This window comes from Fringilla coelebs, assembly GCF_963513975.1.
Source record: "Fringilla coelebs genome assembly, chromosome: Z".
NCBI lineage: Eukaryota > Metazoa > Chordata > Aves > Passeriformes > Fringillidae > Fringilla > Fringilla coelebs.
The window spans coordinates 27398630-27416535 of NC_140031.1; the positions used below are offsets into that span (position 1 = coordinate 27398630).

Here is a 17906-nt window from a genome sequence, read left to right on the forward strand (position 1 = left end):
ATAAAAATTACTTTATACCAAGTTCTGCTTTGGAGTCCAAACCCTGAGGTGTGTGAAGAGCTAGGTAAATCCCAGATAGAAAGTTGGACCCCCATCACAAAGCCAGGTGCAGATGATCATGGAGCAGCCATAATGTAGGGCACAAAGAATAATTTTTCTCCCACCAGTAAACCTGTATCTTCTACAGACAAACAAGGAAGGCCATCAGCTATCAGGATACACCAAAGTATGTCCAGCTTCGCATTTCTCCATGACTAGAGTCTTCTTGTGTATTGCATATCAGGATATGGCTGATAAAATATTTCTGTAATGACAGCAGGACCTTTATGAAAATGCTGTTCAGCTCAAAGCACAGCAGGCCATGCAGCAGTGAGCACTGAAGGCAGTATGTTGTGTTGTAGATCTGCAAGGGGAATTATGTTTTCAACGTACTACTTACACTCAGCCACCTTCTTGAGGACCCCAGTCAACCCCCATGTACACAAAAGATTTTTCTTGCTTGAAGCAGGATATGTTTGCAAGAAGAAGGCTGTAGCATCTAATGCCACATACCAGGCAGGCTGGGAAGCAGTCTTTGCCCCTGAAGCCGTGAAGTGGAAGAGCTGTAGGAAGGCAAACACTAGGAATTCTTCTCTTCATATTTACATACATATGAGAAATATAATCCCCAGATGTATTTCAGTTACACAAAATCAAATCTTGAATTTTTAAACAAAATCAAACCTTGACTTTTAAAAATCTTTTAAAATATCTGATACACCAACTATTTGCCCATTTGGATGGCATGTGCAGTCATTCATTACACGAACTGCAAGAGATAATCCACTCCAAAGTTATTCATGCAGCAGTATGGTTTGTCTTTAGTGTAGTCATGATACAACCAGATGTGAATCAAAAAGAGCTTCAGTCTGCAAATAACATACAAAGAAACATGTTATGACATTGAGGAAACATGGGAAATCAAAGATAGTCGCTTCACTGGAGGAATCATTCATGTTACTGGAAAAGACTTGAAGTATTAGGCTAATAAATCAAGACTTCATTTACAAGGGAAGAAACAGAAATCAGCTTTTTCATCATTTTTTGATGGAGCTGCTTGCTGAGGTTTGTATCTGCACAACAGTATTAAAAGCACAGCACACAGTACCACCATGAACTAGGAGGGCTATAAAAATACTTTTTTTAAAAAATCAGGGTATTTTAGAATGCATAATTTGAAATTCTAAGGGTGCTGTGTACAAACGCAGCTTTGCATTTTACCTTCTTTTCTATGTATATTTCACCAAGACTTAATTGGATGTATAAAACGCAACAAACGTGGCCTAAAACTACCTAATCTCCTCCTTAAATAAAAGGTTAAGCTTATGATTACACGATTTGACATATCGTTTTGTAAAATTACTGATTAACTACGATCTTTCGATCGGATTAAGCAGAAGTACTGCTTTTCTTCCTCTACAGACCCTCCTGCTTCGTTTTAAATCAAGTTCCGCTACAGAGGGAGGGGAAACCGCACAGACACGCGAGCATGTGCGCATGGGGCGGCGGGCACCGCGTGGAAGAAAAGCTTCTTCGGAGGCAGCCAGGGCGCAGCGCGGATTTCGGCACGCCCGGACCGGGGGAGCCGCATCCCCCCTCCCCACGGCCGGCGGCAGCGGCGCTGGGGAGACGCAGGGGAAACAAAGCCGCCGCTACCGCCGCGCTTCCCGACCCTCTCCCGCCGGGACTGCCGCGCTCCGCCGCCCCGGTGCAGGGTCTGGCAGCAGGGTCGCACCGTGCCCGTCCCCGCCCTGCGGAAGGAGGGCCGGGCGGGGGGGCGCGGGGGGCTCTGCCCGCAGCACCTCACCGCTCCGCGCCGCCGCAGCGCCACTCACCGCGCCGCCCGTGCCCCGCCGAGCCGCGCCGAGCGGTGTGCGGGCGCGCCGCGGCGGCAGCAGGTGCCGCGGAGGAGGCAGCGGGGGCGGGCGGTACTGGCGAGCCAACCGGGGCCCGGCGCGGCGCCGTGAGTCACTAGCGGGCGCGCAGGGCGGCCGGGCGGCTGCTATAAGAGCGCCGCGGGGACGGCCTCCCCCCGTGCATGTCTCCGGCTGCCGCCTCTGCTCCTCGGCTCCCCGCCCGCAGCGCCTGCCTGCCCGCGCACCCTGTCCCCGGCGCGGCGATGCGGCTGGACCGGCAGCCCAGAGACCCGAGCGCCTCGGCCGGCAGGCGCGGCGCGGAGCGGCGGGGGGTCCCGCGCTGCTGGGCGCTGCTGCTGCTGCTCGCCCTTGGCTGCCTGCGCGCCGCCGCCGACGGTGAGTGCGGGGCTGGGGGAGTGGGCTGGGGCCCGCACCGCCGGGGCGGCTCCCGCCGCTGCCCCTGCGGCGATCCCGTCTCCCACCGCCCTTTACTTTTGCCTCGCTCATTATTTTCTCCCGCTCTTTCGGACTGCCTGCCCGCTGCCCCGGGGGGAGCGGGGCGGGCCCGGGTGAACAGGGGGCGCTGCCGCCGCGTCGGCCCCGCCGCCCCCCGTGCCGGGCGAGGCGCCGCCTTCCCCCCGGGGCTGCGGGCGGCGGGAGCGGTGAGGGGGGACCGAGCCCCGGGAGGTATCCGCCTGCTGCGGGAGGGGCACGGCTTCCTGATCGATACTAAGGAGGAGTGTCTGAGGGGCTGGGACTAACGCGAGAGTGTCGGGGAGGATTGGGGCTCTATTGTGGAGGGCGAAAGAGGAGCGCTTGGGAAGCTCGCGGCGTTAAAGGTGCTGTCAAACTGCGGTGCAACTTAGGCTTTGTGTTATCCAGCGGCGTTGGCATGGCTCTAGCTCATGGTCCGGGATAACCACCGTGAGGGGTCTCCACCTGGTGGCAAGGCTGGGTCCTGCCGGCGCTGGGTCCCTGCCCCGGGGCTGGGCGCTCGCCAGTAGCGGTGCTCGTGGCCAGCTCCCGGGGTGCTTCCCGGCGTAGAAGCTGTTGCCCGTAGTGGCAGGGGTCCTGCACAGTGAGCCAGTCAGATGGTCATTTAAAAATATTTTACTCTTAAGTGGAGGTAGTAATCATTTGGCTGACTCTTTTCTTCCCTGAGGAGCTGAGCTTCAGCCTGCCCTCCGACGTAGGAGGTGGGCAGTTGAAGTCTGCATTGTCGTACTGCTCTTAAATGTTCTGACTATTGTCCTAAAGTAGGCCTAAGTGTCTCATCTTGGTGGTGTTTCCTATAACAGTGTGCAGTAGTTCAGACACCGGGTATGTTGGGTAGAGCCCTGCCAGTATGTTGTTGTATCCAGTCCTCATACAAAGAGAGGGAGGAGAAATGTCTGCCTAGTCACCTCTCGTCTCCCAGTTGTGTAGGTTGCCCCCATGCCTGGTCCACCACAGACATGGTTAAACAGTTGCAGAATGAAGGACCGGGCTGGCTGGCCCTGAAACTCCTACTTCACTGTGCTCAGAAATCATCACAAGAGATACACAGTGGATGGTAATTAGTAGGCTAGTTAACCAAGTTATTCTGATTGTTCTTTCAATTTGAGTTAGTGGCTCCATCAGCTCTCTTCTACTACTAGTTGCAATTGCCAGGGTCTGGGAAAAGTCTCAGCTAGTTCCTATATGAGCTCTCGCAAGGTTTCCCAATCACGGTTGGAAGCTTTTCTGGGACTTGGTGTCAGATGACAGTACACAAGTGTCACATGTTTGAAGCTGCCCGGACAAGTAATCTGGCAACTTGCTTAAGGGGCTGAGACTAACAGTGATAGCAGAGATATGGAGAAAGGTAGTTTAACTTGGGTAGTCAGTGTAACTGAGCTCACTCACCCTACACCCATTGCTGCTTATAAGCCAACTTATAGTAAGTAATTACTTGGGGAACAGTAAAATATGTGTTAACAATCACAGGCTCTAATGTTACTGGTTCTCAGTATTTTTCAGCCTAAGGTATATTCCAAGGAAGAGGAGGTGTGTGAAGGTGCCTCTACTGTAAAAGCACATAAAGAGAAGCTTTGAATTAGCAGCTAATTGATGCTGATCCATAAATCATTAGGTGTCTAGTGATTGAAGCTGCAGCTGAGGTATGACTCCATGCTTCAAATAGCAGCAGATTAGACTGGTGGTATCTAACTAAATTGGTTGCCTGGCATTGTAGAATTGTGCTTGGTGTAGGACAGGGGGTCAGAGTTACTGGCTGTAACTAACCATCTTAACTGGAACTCATTTCAAGTGGCTCTTAGAGTCTGACAGACATCTTCAGGAGCAGTAACAGATGCTGACCTCTACCTTTGTGCACCTGTGTAGGTGTTAGGTCTTGCCGATTTTTTTTACTTGTTTGTGGACTAAAAGTAGTTGCTCTGACATTTCAGTTGGTATCAGCTGCAGAAGCAATGACCTATTCTTGGAAGGGTTTCTTGTTAGGATTGTAATTGTAAAGTTACAGCTGTTACTCCAAGCTCAGCCATGGTTTCTTTTAGCTTTGTGTGTAGCTTCCCTTTAGCATTTGATCAAAATGGTGTTACAATGTACTAGGCAGCCTCAGCAAGCCTTTTCTGGTTATTCTAACTTGAAACAGAGTAACTAAGGGCCATGGAGTTATTTTGGGATCTCCTTAGTGGCAGGCTTAGTCTAATATCTCTGTATGCTATTTTGGGAAAGGTTGACTGTTCTCACTCTGAACGCCTGGATGAGGAAGTCCTGAAACTAGCAGGAGTCAGTTGTTGCATATTTTATGCAGTAGTACAGTAAAACCTGAAATGTGTGACCAGGGCCCACAACTCTAACCTTTTAGAGGTTGCTGGACAACAAGGTATTAGGCTTACAACAAGCTTCTAAGCATGGCATCTATTCCCACTCTTAGGTGGCAGGGGTGTGCTGCCTGGCACAAGGCAAGCTAATTGATTGACAGCTCATGACCAAGTAGTAGTAGTAGCTTTACAAAGCCACGCTATTAGAAAGCACATGCTGTTGTAATTCCCAACCAGAAAAGGAAACAGGGGAATGGAAACAGTACACACAAGAGCTGATGTTCTGATTTTTGGTAATTTTTGAACACAGTTCCTATGACAAAAGTTGTTAACTTTGTTCTTACAAGAGGGTTACTGCTTTACTTCTCCAGTAAGGCTACTAAAACATTAGAAGAACTCAGTAAGGTGCTTTTTCACATCCTTGTTCATGGATTTACATGAGACATTCAGCAGATAGAATTGTTCATGTTGTTCTTGCTTGTACTGTCCAGCATTTGTGAGTACCTCATGCCTGATGGCTAGCCAATATAATGTAAAATGGCTGAGTACCTTCCTGCTGCTTGGAAACTGTCTGGCATTTTGCATGTCATACAGAGAGGTTATAAAAATAGCAAATAATACTCTACTAAAATTTGATGCCCTTTGAGCTCTGGAATGCCAGGACAAAGCACTCTCATTAAATGATGCAATAAACCAAGAAGGATCAGGAGTCTTGCATCATGCTCCTAGGCATGTGCAGCCAATACCGATGCACAATCTTACACACTTGCCTGCGTGCATTAAGTGGAACAGCTCTGGCTTAGCTGCTGAAGATGCAGGCTGCTGCTTTTAGTGACAGCTATAACAGGGCTTCCAAGATAAAGCACGTTCCCTTGAGGGATGGGGTCATACAGTTGTAGAGCTGAAGATACACTGGAAAATGCACTCTATGAATCATGCAGAAAGCAGTACCTTACTCAAACACACTAGCAATCCAAGACTTACCAGTTGTGAGACAATGGCTTCATTCCAGAAGGAAGTGATGAATTACTTTGCTCTTTTAGCATCACACTTCTTTTGGTGTATACCAAGGAATGTCTCTGGATACCACTTTTTGAGGAGTAACACAAAACATGAAAACTTGCTCAGCTACAGAGCAGTTATCTAAGGTACCTTTATAGATGTCTTGGGGATTCTGCTGTAATGTATTAGCAGCAGAGCATTGAAATGCTAATCCAGCTTGACATTAATCAAATTTAAACCCAGTTTGCTTAAAGTTTGTAGAGTTTTGAGAATGTGATGCTAGAGGTGAGACAGCAAAAGTAATTATGGGCACACACTTTTGCAGGCTTGACCCTGCCTTGAAGAGGAAAACTGAGTGAGAGTAACACTGAGACTATTCACTGCTGTTTGGCAGGTGGACGGTTATGGTGCTTAAACTCTGCTCTTGTACAATGAAGGAAAGCTTTGGCTCCACTGTCATGATTGAATAAGGTGATTGCAAAAATTTGGAGCTCAGATCTGGTTTCGTGTTGATTTTATGCTCTTGATTAGGCTGGGTAGCTTCTTGATCAGTGGGGAAGCGAGAAGGTATTGCTTGACAGTACTGAGGCGTAGGTTCCTTTTTTCATTGAAGGTGCAAGAGCAAAGTGTGAAGAATCCCAGTTTGCATGTGGTAATGGACGCTGTATTCCTCAAATCTGGAAATGTGATGGTGATGAAGACTGTTCAGATGGCAGTGATGAGAGTGCTTGTGGTAAGTAATCAAAATAATTCCTCTGTACTAGTACTTGCTAGTTGGAAGTGGGGTTTTAACAATAGATAGCTGGAGGGATGCCTATCCTGCCCAGCACTTCTGGCAGCTGGAACACAAAGACAAACTCCTTAGAATAACCACTGTTGATTCCTTGTACCCATCTGAGGCAATTGAATTTTCCTGAGTGTTATCTAACTGTCCTGAAATTGGTGACTGAGACAAAGCTTGTGACCAAAATTCTTCACTTGTGAGAGTGATGACTGACAGGAACAGAATATAAGCCTGTTCTCAGTTGTTTCTTGAATACATAATAGAAAATGTTTGCTATTAGCACTCTGCTGTTGGCTATTCCATGGCTAAAAGCCCTGTTTTATATGTGAAAGTGATTCTTCTGTGTCTCCTATAAACATTAAGTCTAGCCAACCCTAGCTTTAAGCAGACATAGAAGCCAAGATAGATGACTAGATTTACTTGGAGACCAGGCAAAGTATACTCTATATCCATCACTGGTGTGGTTGAACTGCCAGTCTCCTCAGGCAGACCTAAACTATTACCCTAGAGTTACATAGTACCACGCTTCTGTAATGACAAATCAAATGCCTCAACTATAAACTCAGAGTTCAGAACCTAAATATTAATATCAACAGACCTTATTTTAACCCATGTCTGTTCAAAGCAGCAGCTAATATAAACTAACCTGCTTAGTCTCCTTAGCAATAGCAGTCCTTCAGTGCCTGATTAGATGAATAGAAATGTTTCTCTGTACACAGAGAAACATTTGACCACTTCGTACTCTGTAGGAAGCGGTCAAGAGCACTGTTTACTGCGTTGGTGGGGGGCAGCACCAAGCATCCGCAAGCCAAGGACGTGAATAACTTTCTAGAGCAACAAAGCTGATCCCTGTTAGCACTAAATAAGCTAAGCTCTGGTGCCTAAACAAGTGTCTTTTTCTTGCTTGCAGTGAAGAAGACGTGTGCCGAATCTGACTTTGTGTGCCTCAGTGGTCAATGTGTGCCTAACAGATGGCAGTGTGATGGGGATCCCGACTGTGAGGATGGGTCTGATGAGAGTTCCGAACTGTGCCGTAAGTGAACCTGGCATGCTGGTGTAGCCAAGCCTGTGGGGAGGAGCATTTTGACTTCCTGCCTGCTTGCAGTCTGGCTCTCCTCCTAAAGCAGGGATGAACTTGTCTTGGGGAGCACCTTCCTAAGTGCTTGGCCCTGTCAGGGCCCTGAGGAGACTTTTCATTGCTTAAAAAGATGCAGAACTGAGTGGGCACCCTTGCACTTGCACTGGTAAGAGGTTGCAGGTACCAGGCTTTCCTCACAGTCTGCAGCAGCAAGTAAAGCACGATAGGCCTGACCGTCACTGTGGCTTGTCCATCGAGTCATTGCTGTTCTCCAAGGCAGCTGCTTTGCAAGTGCAGCCCCAATACTAGAGAGCTAATTAGGGACTGAGTATCTGACTACCTGTTGTGTGTGGGAAGCCGTAGTACAGAAGCTCGACTGTGAGGTCTCAGGATTAGCAGCTTTGGTCTGAAGTATCATAACTTATCAAGTAATAAGGATACAGAAATTGTCATTTTCTTGTATTAGTAGGATTCGTAGTGGGGAATATTTCAGCCCAAGTCCTAGTGCACTTTGGCATTACTCCTCCCTTCTACTATCTGTTGTAGCTCAAGCTGCTACAGTGTAATTGGCGTGCAATCACAAAGCTACCACTACAAAGGTACCTTTAAATATTCATCTCTTAGGAACTAGAAACATCTTTTTTAACTGAACACTACAGAATAGTCTAGCCTTTTCCATCAATTTATACAGATGTTGGCATCTAAATAACTGCAACTTTGTCCAGACCTGAAGCTTTTCCGTCTGAATCTTCAGCACAAATGCTGATACCCAAGATCAGTCGCTCCTAGATTTAACTTAAACTTTTTTTCGATAGACACAAGAACATGCCGGGTAAATGAAATCAGCTGTGGTCCTCAGTCAACTCAGTGTATCCCAGTGTCCTGGAAATGTGATGGTGAAAAAGACTGTGACAGTGAAGAAGATGAACAGAATTGTGGTAAGGAGAGAAATGGTGGTTGCATAACTCTGTTTGAAATTGACTTGTCTGGAAAGGAGCTAGCTGGGCAGTACATCTGGGAAGATAAATTTTTGATAGTATCAATATCTCTCCTACACTAATCTTGTTTTGCAGCTACTTAAAGCAAACCTTTTCTAACAGTCCTCTGTCCTGCTAAATTAAGAGCTACAATAATGTAAGCTTTTCTATGTGTGTCTTTTTTTCTCTGCTAATTTTGGCAGTAGCCATAGGTATGTTTAGTCACCTGGCAAGCCAACTGTCAGAACTTGTTTTCTGGAGAGTTTCTGAAATTGCTGCTTACATCAACAAATTGTCTCCTAAAGGTGTAGTAGCAACTTTTAGCAAAGAGCATAACTAATCTACTTTATAGTCCTATCCTGAAATATCTGTGAAGCTGGATTTCTGATGTTTGGGTGGCTTGGGAGGGAAACTTCAGGCTGGTACAGAAGTAAAGCTGCTATTGCAGCATTAGAGTTCAGCATTCCTGGCTTATTCAAAAGAATTTGCATACATGTGAGTTTTCTGAGGTGTCCTGAGACATACTTGCTGTAACCAAAGCCACAGGGCTGGCTTCCATTGGAACCACCTTACCTGGATGGCCTAATGAGACACAGATCTCCAGAATTTTGCTATGTGTCTGTGGAGTTGCCATCTTAGTCAACAAACTAATGCCTTGATCTAAGTAAATCTACAGACAGTGTTTCTAATGAAGCTGAGAAAACGATGAGCCTAGGCACATTGAGCTATTAGCTACCTTGCTATTAAACCAGCATAATTTGTGCTGACATAAATTGCATGGGTGCGCTTAACCACGGGATCAACTCGGGCAAGATCTTGGTCTGTTATCCCTACTGGTCCAGGCAAATGGGGCACTGCTGTCTTGGGGACCAGTACAAAACACTTTAATTTCAAACTACAGTATATGCTGACCATCAGGCTACCTTAATGTTAGTCTGTACTCTTGAGTTAGCATTTCTTTTACCTTCTGCCTTTGGTTCACAGGGTTAGACCCTGTTTTCTGAAAGAGTTGCAATCTGAAGTGCGGGACAGCCTAGCTACTTCAGAAGGTTATTTTCACTCAGTAGTTCAAATCTGATGCCTATCACTTACAATGTCCAAAGGTAATGAGGATGGTCTGTGGAACCCAAGTGTCCTGTAGGTGATCACTTAGGCTTCCCTATTCCTTATACAGGATGCTGATCTTGTGTCAGCTGGCAGCTGCAAAACAAAATATCTACTCAAAAGTCAGCCTTCTTGTGACAATGTACTAATCTCTCTCACTCCCATTACCCCAGGCAATGTGACTTGTAGTCCAGCAGACTTCACATGCAGCAGCGGGCAATGTATTTCCAAGAGCTTTGTCTGCAATGGTCAAGATGACTGCAGTGATGGTAGCGATGAGCTGGAGTGTGCACCTCCTACCTGTGGAGTTCATGAGTTCCAGTGCAAGAGCTTGGCTTGCATTCCCCTCAGCTGGGTGTGTGATGACGATGCTGACTGCTCTGACCACTCAGATGAGTCTCTAGAGCAATGTGGCCGCCAGCCTGCACCTTCTGTGAAGTGCTCTGCCAGCGAGGTGCAGTGTGGCTCAGGTGAATGTATCCACAAAAAGTGGCGCTGTGATGGAGATCCTGACTGCAAGGATGGAAGTGATGAAATCAACTGCCGTAAGTTCACTTGGTCCTTCTCTAGGAGGTACTGCTTGACTCCTCTTTTATTTCCTTTGCTTCAGTAAACCTCAGGAGTAAAAGTCTGTAATGGCTGTGTCCTCAGCTTCTCGGACCTGTCGACCAGACCAGTTCAGATGTGAAGATGGGAACTGCATCCACGGGAGTAGGCAGTGCAATGGTGTGAGAGATTGTCTGGATGGCACAGATGAAGCAAACTGTAACAACGGTAAGTGTGTGGAACTGAGCAAGAGTAAAGTCCTTGCAGAATATCTGTTGAAGCTGGTAGTCACCCTCACAATCTTCCTTATGTCAGTTATTCAGTGTTCTGGACCTGGCAAATTCAAGTGCAGAAGTGGAGAATGCATAGATATCAATAAAGTGTGTAACCAGCAGAGAGACTGCAAGGACTGGAGTGATGAGCCCCTCAAGGAGTGTAGTAAGTGAATAAACTCTTTGCTGGCTACTAGATATGCTTAGACATAGCCTCTATAGAGTTGTCAGATATCAGCTGGAATGCCCATTGGTAATTCTTGGTGACTAACTTACAACTGAGACCAACCTAGTTAATAGACTAGTTTTATTGTAGTTTTATTGATAGGATGATTTCTTTGCAGTCAGGAAAGCATTTGAAAGCATTGCAAACATTGGAACTTCAGGAACCTCAATCTTCATTGCTGCCTGCTTGTAACACAGAGAAAGTGCTGGTAGCTGAGTGAACATGAATTTGAAGGGGTTCTCTTGTTCATGACTTTGAGTGCCAGAACAGTTTATCAGAGGCGGCAGGCATTGTTAGAAAGTGGGTGTGTGCCTGGAAAAGTGCTCCATGGCTAAGACTATAAAACTAAACAAGCATGCCTTCTCAGAAGTGGCCAATTCTCTCTCCTAGACATCAATGAATGTCTGCTGAACAATGGCGGATGCTCTCATATCTGCAGAGATCTCATTATTGGCTATGAATGTGACTGTCCAGCTGGGTTTGAGCTTCTGGACAGGAGAACCTGTGGAGGTACGTACCTAATAGTTTAACATTGACTCTACTGGTGATATTGGAGGTGAGCATAAATTAAATTTTTGTTTTTACAGATATTGATGAATGTCAGAACCCTGGTATATGTAGTCAGATCTGTATCAACCTGAAAGGGGGCTACAAATGTGAATGTAGCCGTGGCTATCAGATGGATCTTGCTACTGGGGTGTGCAAGGCAGTTGGTGAGTGTTGACATGACTTTCATATCCCCACTTTAAAATGAGTCAGCAAATGATGTGCTGTTTATACTACTGTGGTTTTTACACTAGTTATTAAGGTGTTACTGATCACTACTACCGCTTCAAATGATAGCATGATACATTACTTAAAGCTGCCTGACATGAACTGCTTGTGTCTGCTCCCTGGGCAGGAGGATCCTCCCCATCAAGTTGTGGAGGGAGAAAAGGATGAGGTATGGTATAGCCAAGTCGTCTGTCAGCATCTGCTAGCAAGCGTGGAATGGCAAATACTAAATATGACTCTTAAATCTTTTTGTAAAAGAAAAGTGTGTGACTGAATATCTAGAAGTACAGATAACAAACTCTTTTCACAGGGAAAGAACCAAGTCTAATTTTCACCAACCGCCGGGACATAAGGAAGATTGGCCTTGAGAGAAAAGAATACATTCAGCTTGTAGAGCAGCTAAGAAACTCTATAGCTCTAGATGCTGATATTGCTGAGCAAAAGCTTTACTGGGCAGACTTCAGCCAGAAAGCGATCTTCAGGTAAATGGGCTTAGTTTCTGAACCTTGTGTGCTTCCATAAACCATCTCATGGTTTTACACAAGCTATTTCTCTAGTCTCTGGTAATGAAAACTAGAATCCTGGTGTCCTAAAGACAAAGTACAGTTGATGCAACCTCCCACAGCTACCAATGTGTATGCCTGTTGCACTTCCTAGTAACTGCTGCTACATACAAAAGGCACTCTGTGGAAAGTCCCACATGCATTTTCTACCTGAAATCTTGTGCAGTATTTGCTGAGGTGTGCCAAGGGATAGTATCTGCAGTGGAAGTGGCTGAAAGCAAGTAATTCTTGTCTTCCAGTGCCTCTATTGATACCCGTGATAAAGTTGGAACACACATCAGAATCTTGGACAACATACACAGCCCTGCAGGAATTGCTGTTGACTGGGTTTATAAGAACATCTACTGGTCGGACTCAGCTGCAAAGACCATTTCAGTGGCTAGCCTAGATGGCACAAAAAGAAAGGTTTTGTTTCTCTCTGAGCTGAGAGAGCCAGCTTCTATTGCTGTAGATCCTATCTCTGGGTGAGTATTTGTCCAGGTTCTTTTAAAAGAGTGGACCTACCAACTACATGTTCTGATAACTGACTTAGGTAGCCTTTGTTAGTTATTGGTCATAATAAAGAGTGATACTACACAGTACTATAGTGCATCATACAACATAAATTCTGCTTCACAGCTTTATGTACTGGTCAGACTGGGGTGAGCCAGCAAAAATTGAAAAAGCAGGAATGAATGGATTTGACAGACAGCAGCTTGTGACAACAGAAATCCAATGGCCTAATGGAATTGCTCTAGGTATGTTGAACTTGTCTCTGCCAGAGGTATTCTGGAGCTTTAGCAATTTTTTTGCTACAAAAGCCAGGGTCATTCTTCAGAGAACTATTTTCAGCTTCTGAGAAAAGGAAGTTTCTGTATGCCTGAAGACACTGCAACAGGCATCAGCACTTCTCAGATACTGAAATAGTAACTTTTCCTGAACTGCTCTATATTATAGTTGAGGCACAGGCCACATAGGCATCATTCAGCAGCCCTCTGTATCCTGGAATGGTAAGAAACTACAAGGGCAACACTGCCACAATTCTCAAACCTGTGCGTGTTTCAATTCTCACAGCAAGCTTTGGAGGTTTCCTCCATGTGGACACTAAATGTATTGGTTTTCCCCCTCCTAGATCTTGTAAAAAGCCGCCTGTACTGGCTTGATTCCAAACTACACGTGCTGTCAAGTGTGGACTTGAATGGCCAGGATCGTAGAATTGTGCTGAAGTCACATATGTTCCTTCCTCATCCTCTTGCTCTAACCATTTTTGAGGTAAGAATGACTTCCTGTCGTCATTGTCAAAGATCCTCTTCTTGCTGGTATGGGGCCGGTAGCATCATGGAGGTAATGGGATGCAATGACATTGTCTTCCAGGACCGTGTGTACTGGATTGATGGAGAGAATGAGGCAGTCTATGGTGCCAACAAATTTACTGGAACAGATTTGGTTACCCTTGTGAACAACCTCAATGATGCACAGGACATCATTGTGTATCATGAACTTGTTCAGCCTTCAGGTAATTTCAAACAGTTTATAGTTAAGTCAGTGAATACTTGCCCTGCCTGGATGGTGGCAAGTCTTCCCTACACTACAGCTGTCAATTCCTACTCTTGCTCTTGGAGCTTCTAACATAGGCAGCCTCATGGGCATTAAGAGGTCTAGTTGCAGTTGCTCTTTCTTGGGCAGAGCAGATATAAATCTATAACCAGCTGAGACAATTAATTCTACTAAAATAAGCAAATACTTCTGCTACACACCTGGAGCATGAAGGCTCACTCTTGTTCACTCCTTAATTGCTGTACCAACAGGTAGGAACTGGTGTGAAGAGCACATGGCAAATGGAGGCTGTAGCTACCTGTGCCTGCCTGCTCCTCAGATAAATGAACATTCTCCAAAGTACACCTGTGCATGTCCTGCGGGGTACTTCTTGCAGGAGGATGGTCTGAGATGTACAGGTACTGTAACACAACTGAGATCATTCCCAGGATGAATGGGAAAGGGGCAGGAGAGTATTGAACTGTTAGGGGGAAGGAAATATAGCAATATAGGCTGATGGCTTTGCTAAAATTAATCTGATGTAATTAATCCTGGAGGGGAGGTCCTTATGCATTAATATGGCCCTTAGAGTCTGCAGGTGCTGTTCAAAGTCCATGCTTTGCTTCTGCATCATCATCACCATTTGCAACAAGACCTTGTACCTCCATGGCTTTCTGCAGACAGCAAGCACAAGGACAAAACGTTCTCAGCCTCTTACAAAACAGGGGTATAAACTAACATGGCTGTACCTATAAATACACAGATCAAAAGGTGATTGGCTAATGTTGCTGCCCGAGGAAGTTTGTACCTCCCTTTCAGTCCAGATGAGCATGCTGCTGTACTACTGTTGTCACCACTGACTATGCAGCAGGCTTGGTTTGTCCTGTGGAGTGGAACTAGAAACTCCAAGGTGCCACTGACTGTATTACATATTGATTCTGACTGCCACAGAGTGCTAAATACAAGGATGCTGGCCTCCCTTGGCTGCTCTAAAAAGTTGCTATGGGCATCAAAGGCTGTACCTAACCAGTAAATTTAAAATCAGGCTGTAAACTTAAAAAAGGCTGTACCTAACCTGTAAACTTAAACCAGTAAAATTAAAATCTTGTTCAGAAAACCTTATGTGAGGGGTGGGATGGCTTATGACTGTTGTGACTTTAAATGCCTGTAATTCATTCCTGATTAACTGTCTGGCCTTGTTCTTGGAACTACTTTTCATCAAGAACTCTCTGCTGAGGGCGTGCTAGTGAAATAGTTAATGTCAGCGTTCCCAGTGAAGCTAACAACCTGCATGACCATTTTTGCCATCTGCTGAACCTTCACTACCATGGCTCTCATAGCAAAGCCATTGCAGAACTTCAGGATTAACTGATCTATAATTAGTTCTTGATCTATAATTAGTTTCAGGTACTGGAACAACTGTGGCTTACACTGAGGCTAAAGATACCAGCACAACAGAAAAATCTCCAACTGTTGGACTAGTTCCTGGAGGTACTGGTCCCAATAACTCACACTGCTAAACATTAGAGAAATTAAATGCAAACTGACCAACTAGCCTACTTGGAAGTTTTTTCCTTTGCATGCAAGTAGAGAACACAGGCCAGATCACTTTGTGTAGTGCAGCAGCTGGAGCATGTGTTAAACAGATTTAGAGCACACAGGACAGTGTGGAATCTGTAGGTTCCATGAAATCCCCGGAGTGCTCAGAGAAGGCAAGTAATAAAGAAAGCTTCCAACTAATACAGGATGGAGCATGTTAGGCTGTTCTAGCAGTGTGCTACTGAGAAGCTAATCAAATAGGAGCTTCTGGGTTTGGGAAATGCTTGCATATGACAATGTGCCAGCCTGTCAGTACGCAAGCTCACTGCGTCAAATTCTCATGCAGGATTCAACACTAGTGGTACAACCTCTGAAGTAACTGCAGCTGGAAGAACATCAGCAGCTTGGATCATTCTTCCTGCTGGTGAGTAGAGCATTTTGGACCCCATGTGGTGGGACAAGCCACTCTTAGGAGCTTGACCTGACTCTACTCCATGTTTGCAATCTCTTTATCTCCCTGCAGTGTTGCTGATGATGGCTGCAGCAGCCGGCTACTTCATGTGGCGTAACTGGCAGCACAAGAACATGAAAAGCATGAATTTTGATAATCCAGTTTACCTAAAAACCACAGAAGAGGATCTCACAATTGATATTGGAAGACACAGTGGTTCAGTAGGACACACCTACCCTGCAGTAAGTAAACCTGCTATGTCTGAGACTGCAGGTTAATAACTGGAGTAGAAAGACTGCCAAATGATACCTGAATTGAATTTAGGAGAGGTCTCTGCTTTTGAAAGCTGCTGGCTGCAGGCACTACTGGGCTGAATCACTGACAATTTTACCCTATAATTAAGGTTAAAGTTTTGGTAGGTAACTAGTGTCGGTACCTCGGATGGAGTAGTCTGTGCTGAAGGTGGTCACTAGCCTGCAGAATTAGCAATGATGTGTCATTAGCAATGATTGCTTTGTCTTTTATTAGTGCAACTGTAGCTAACTTGTACTTACTTTTTTACAGATATCGGTTGTCAGCACAGATGATGATATGGCGTGAGCACTGGATCAGCAATCACTTTCAGTTTACTTGTGTCTTACACTCTTTGGGGATAGTAACCAGGTTTGTGGCTGAAGGACTTCCTCCATTCTTGGAAGAAAGAAGATACTTTCTGTATTTATGGAACACTTGTGTAAATAGTTATTTTCTACAGCTTAACAACTCTGTAAATACTTGTCCACAACAATTCAGCTGTTAGTGGTTACAGTTTTATCAGTAACCCTTGGGTTGGTTAGTCAGTAACATCACTGACCATATATAAAGCACTTTCCATAGAAAGCCATATTCCAGCCACAACTTGTAACACCTGTACATATGTCTATAGGCCACTTGTAAATAATTATTGGAAAATCACTATCAAGCACTTTGAAATACTTCAGATGTAAATTATTGTACACTCTCTTTTTCAATGATTGGGGCAATGGCAATAGGATAAAACGGGTTATTATGATTGCCAAAAATTTGTAAACATAAGTAATTTTATATGTATGATTGAAACAATCTTGTCTGTTACCTCCTAGAGGTCTACAAGAATGAATTATCTTTAAGAAACCACTGTAAAACTCAAATGCAGCCAAGGGGATAAAAATAAAATGAGTCAAGCAGTTTAAGTATTGTTCTTGATTATTATGTCAGCACTGAAGTAAAATGATGTATCTTCTAAGTTGAACGCTTTAGTAGGCTGCACTACCACGGCCAGAGAGATCACGAAGTATTTCTTCAATTATTTCTGGCAGCATTCTAGGCAGCTAAGACACTTGCCAGGTGGCATGTTTGTTCTTGAGACTACCAGTCTACACAGAGTAATGGACAGAGTGGGTCTCCTATTAGAGAAGCCCAGCTGATCTCCTAAGTTAGGACTGACCCAGGCTAAAATGACACAACTGCTGCTGCAATATTTTGAGAGGCAGACATGCAAGATGGAGACAGGTCAGAGTGTGGTCTGCCAGGTGAGTCTGAGGTCCTTGCAGTGTCAGGCTATTGGCAGTTACTCCCCATAACTTTTGAAGTATGAGGTGCTACTTGACTGTTGCTGATCCTTCCCCCTTCAAGGTAAGAAAAAAATTGCTTGTGGTGGGAGGGATGAAGTTTCAAGGCTAAGACATCATTTGGAAGAAGCAATAATCTCTTGGTTGTGCCTTAGCGATGACATGTTAAATCATTCTCAATCAATCCTGTCTCTAAAATAGTAACAAAAAATCCTCGAGTCAGAACTTGGATCAGTTCCTAGGCTTGCTTCTAATGCCTGTTCTTATTGCAGTTACAGCTGGGGTCTGTTCTCTTAATGGTCTTCTTGTATTGTGGACTCCTTTATTAACAGATGAGGACAGCTGCCAACTTGTGCAGATTTAAAATAAGTTGTTTCTAGTGAGTTCACAACTCTTCAGGGAGTTGAAGCCTCTAACCAGCTATCTCTGGCAACTCTTGACTGCAGGCATTCAAGATATCTGGAACTCTTGCGGACTAAATTGTCTTGCAAAGAGTAGGATGTAAGGGGGCCTCTAAAGTTTCTGGCTGGCGATACTGTATCTATTTTGCCAAGTACCTTTTGGGGATGAAGTGCCTTTCTTGGCTGCGTAATATGTGAGATTCATTAGTTACGGCGTAGAATTAAACTTTTTCAGTTAAAGTCTTAACTCTGGATACTCTGAAGTATTTGTAGTCAGATGTGACAAAACCAAACATAATTCTCAGTCAGATGGTTAATTATAAATTCACATGGCAGCTAATTACAGGCAAAATGCTCTGCCTTCCCAGTCTTTGTACAGAGCAGCT

The 17906-nt window shown here is 45.0% G+C and overlaps 1 protein-coding gene across 3 annotated transcripts; it reads left to right on the forward strand.

The window, feature by feature from the left end:
* Positions 1–2058: 2058 nt before the first annotated feature.
* On the forward strand, positions 2059–16822 carry VLDLR (very low density lipoprotein receptor). 3 transcript variants are annotated; one of them, XM_084225715.1, is made up of 19 exons: positions 2060–2291; positions 6315–6434; positions 7396–7518; positions 8379–8501; positions 9818–10189; positions 10296–10418; positions 10506–10628; positions 11079–11198; positions 11276–11401; positions 11773–11944; positions 12265–12489; positions 12644–12762; positions 13137–13276; positions 13379–13520; positions 13813–13959; positions 14942–15031; positions 15426–15503; positions 15603–15772; positions 16095–16821. In XM_084225715.1, the coding sequence occupies exons 1-19, from the start codon at positions 2078–2080 to the stop codon at positions 16128–16130; spliced, it is 2763 nt and encodes a 920-aa protein (XP_084081841.1). In that variant the 5' UTR covers positions 2060–2077; the 3' UTR covers positions 16131–16821. The 3 variants fall into 3 exon arrangements, with proteins under 3 accessions (XP_084081842.1, XP_084081843.1, XP_084081841.1); XM_084225716.1 differs by lacking the exon at positions 14942–15031 and having other exon boundaries at positions 2059–2291; positions 16095–16822; XM_084225717.1 differs by lacking the exons at positions 13813–13959; positions 14942–15031 and having other exon boundaries at positions 2059–2291; positions 16095–16822.
* Positions 16823–17906: the final 1084 nt, after the last annotated feature.

Coding starts and splice junctions, on each gene's coding strand:
- VLDLR (XM_084225715.1), top strand. CDS start 2,078: ATGTCTCCGGCTGCCGCCTCTGCTCCTCGGCTCCCCGCCCGCAGCGCC. Junction 2,292..6,314: donor CCTGCGCGCCGCCGCCGACG/GTGAGTGCGGGG, acceptor TTTTCATTGAAG/GTGCAAGAGCAAAGTGTGAA. Junction 15,032..15,425: donor TGTTGGACTAGTTCCTGGAG/GTACTGGTCCCA, acceptor ATTCTCATGCAG/GATTCAACACTAGTGGTACA.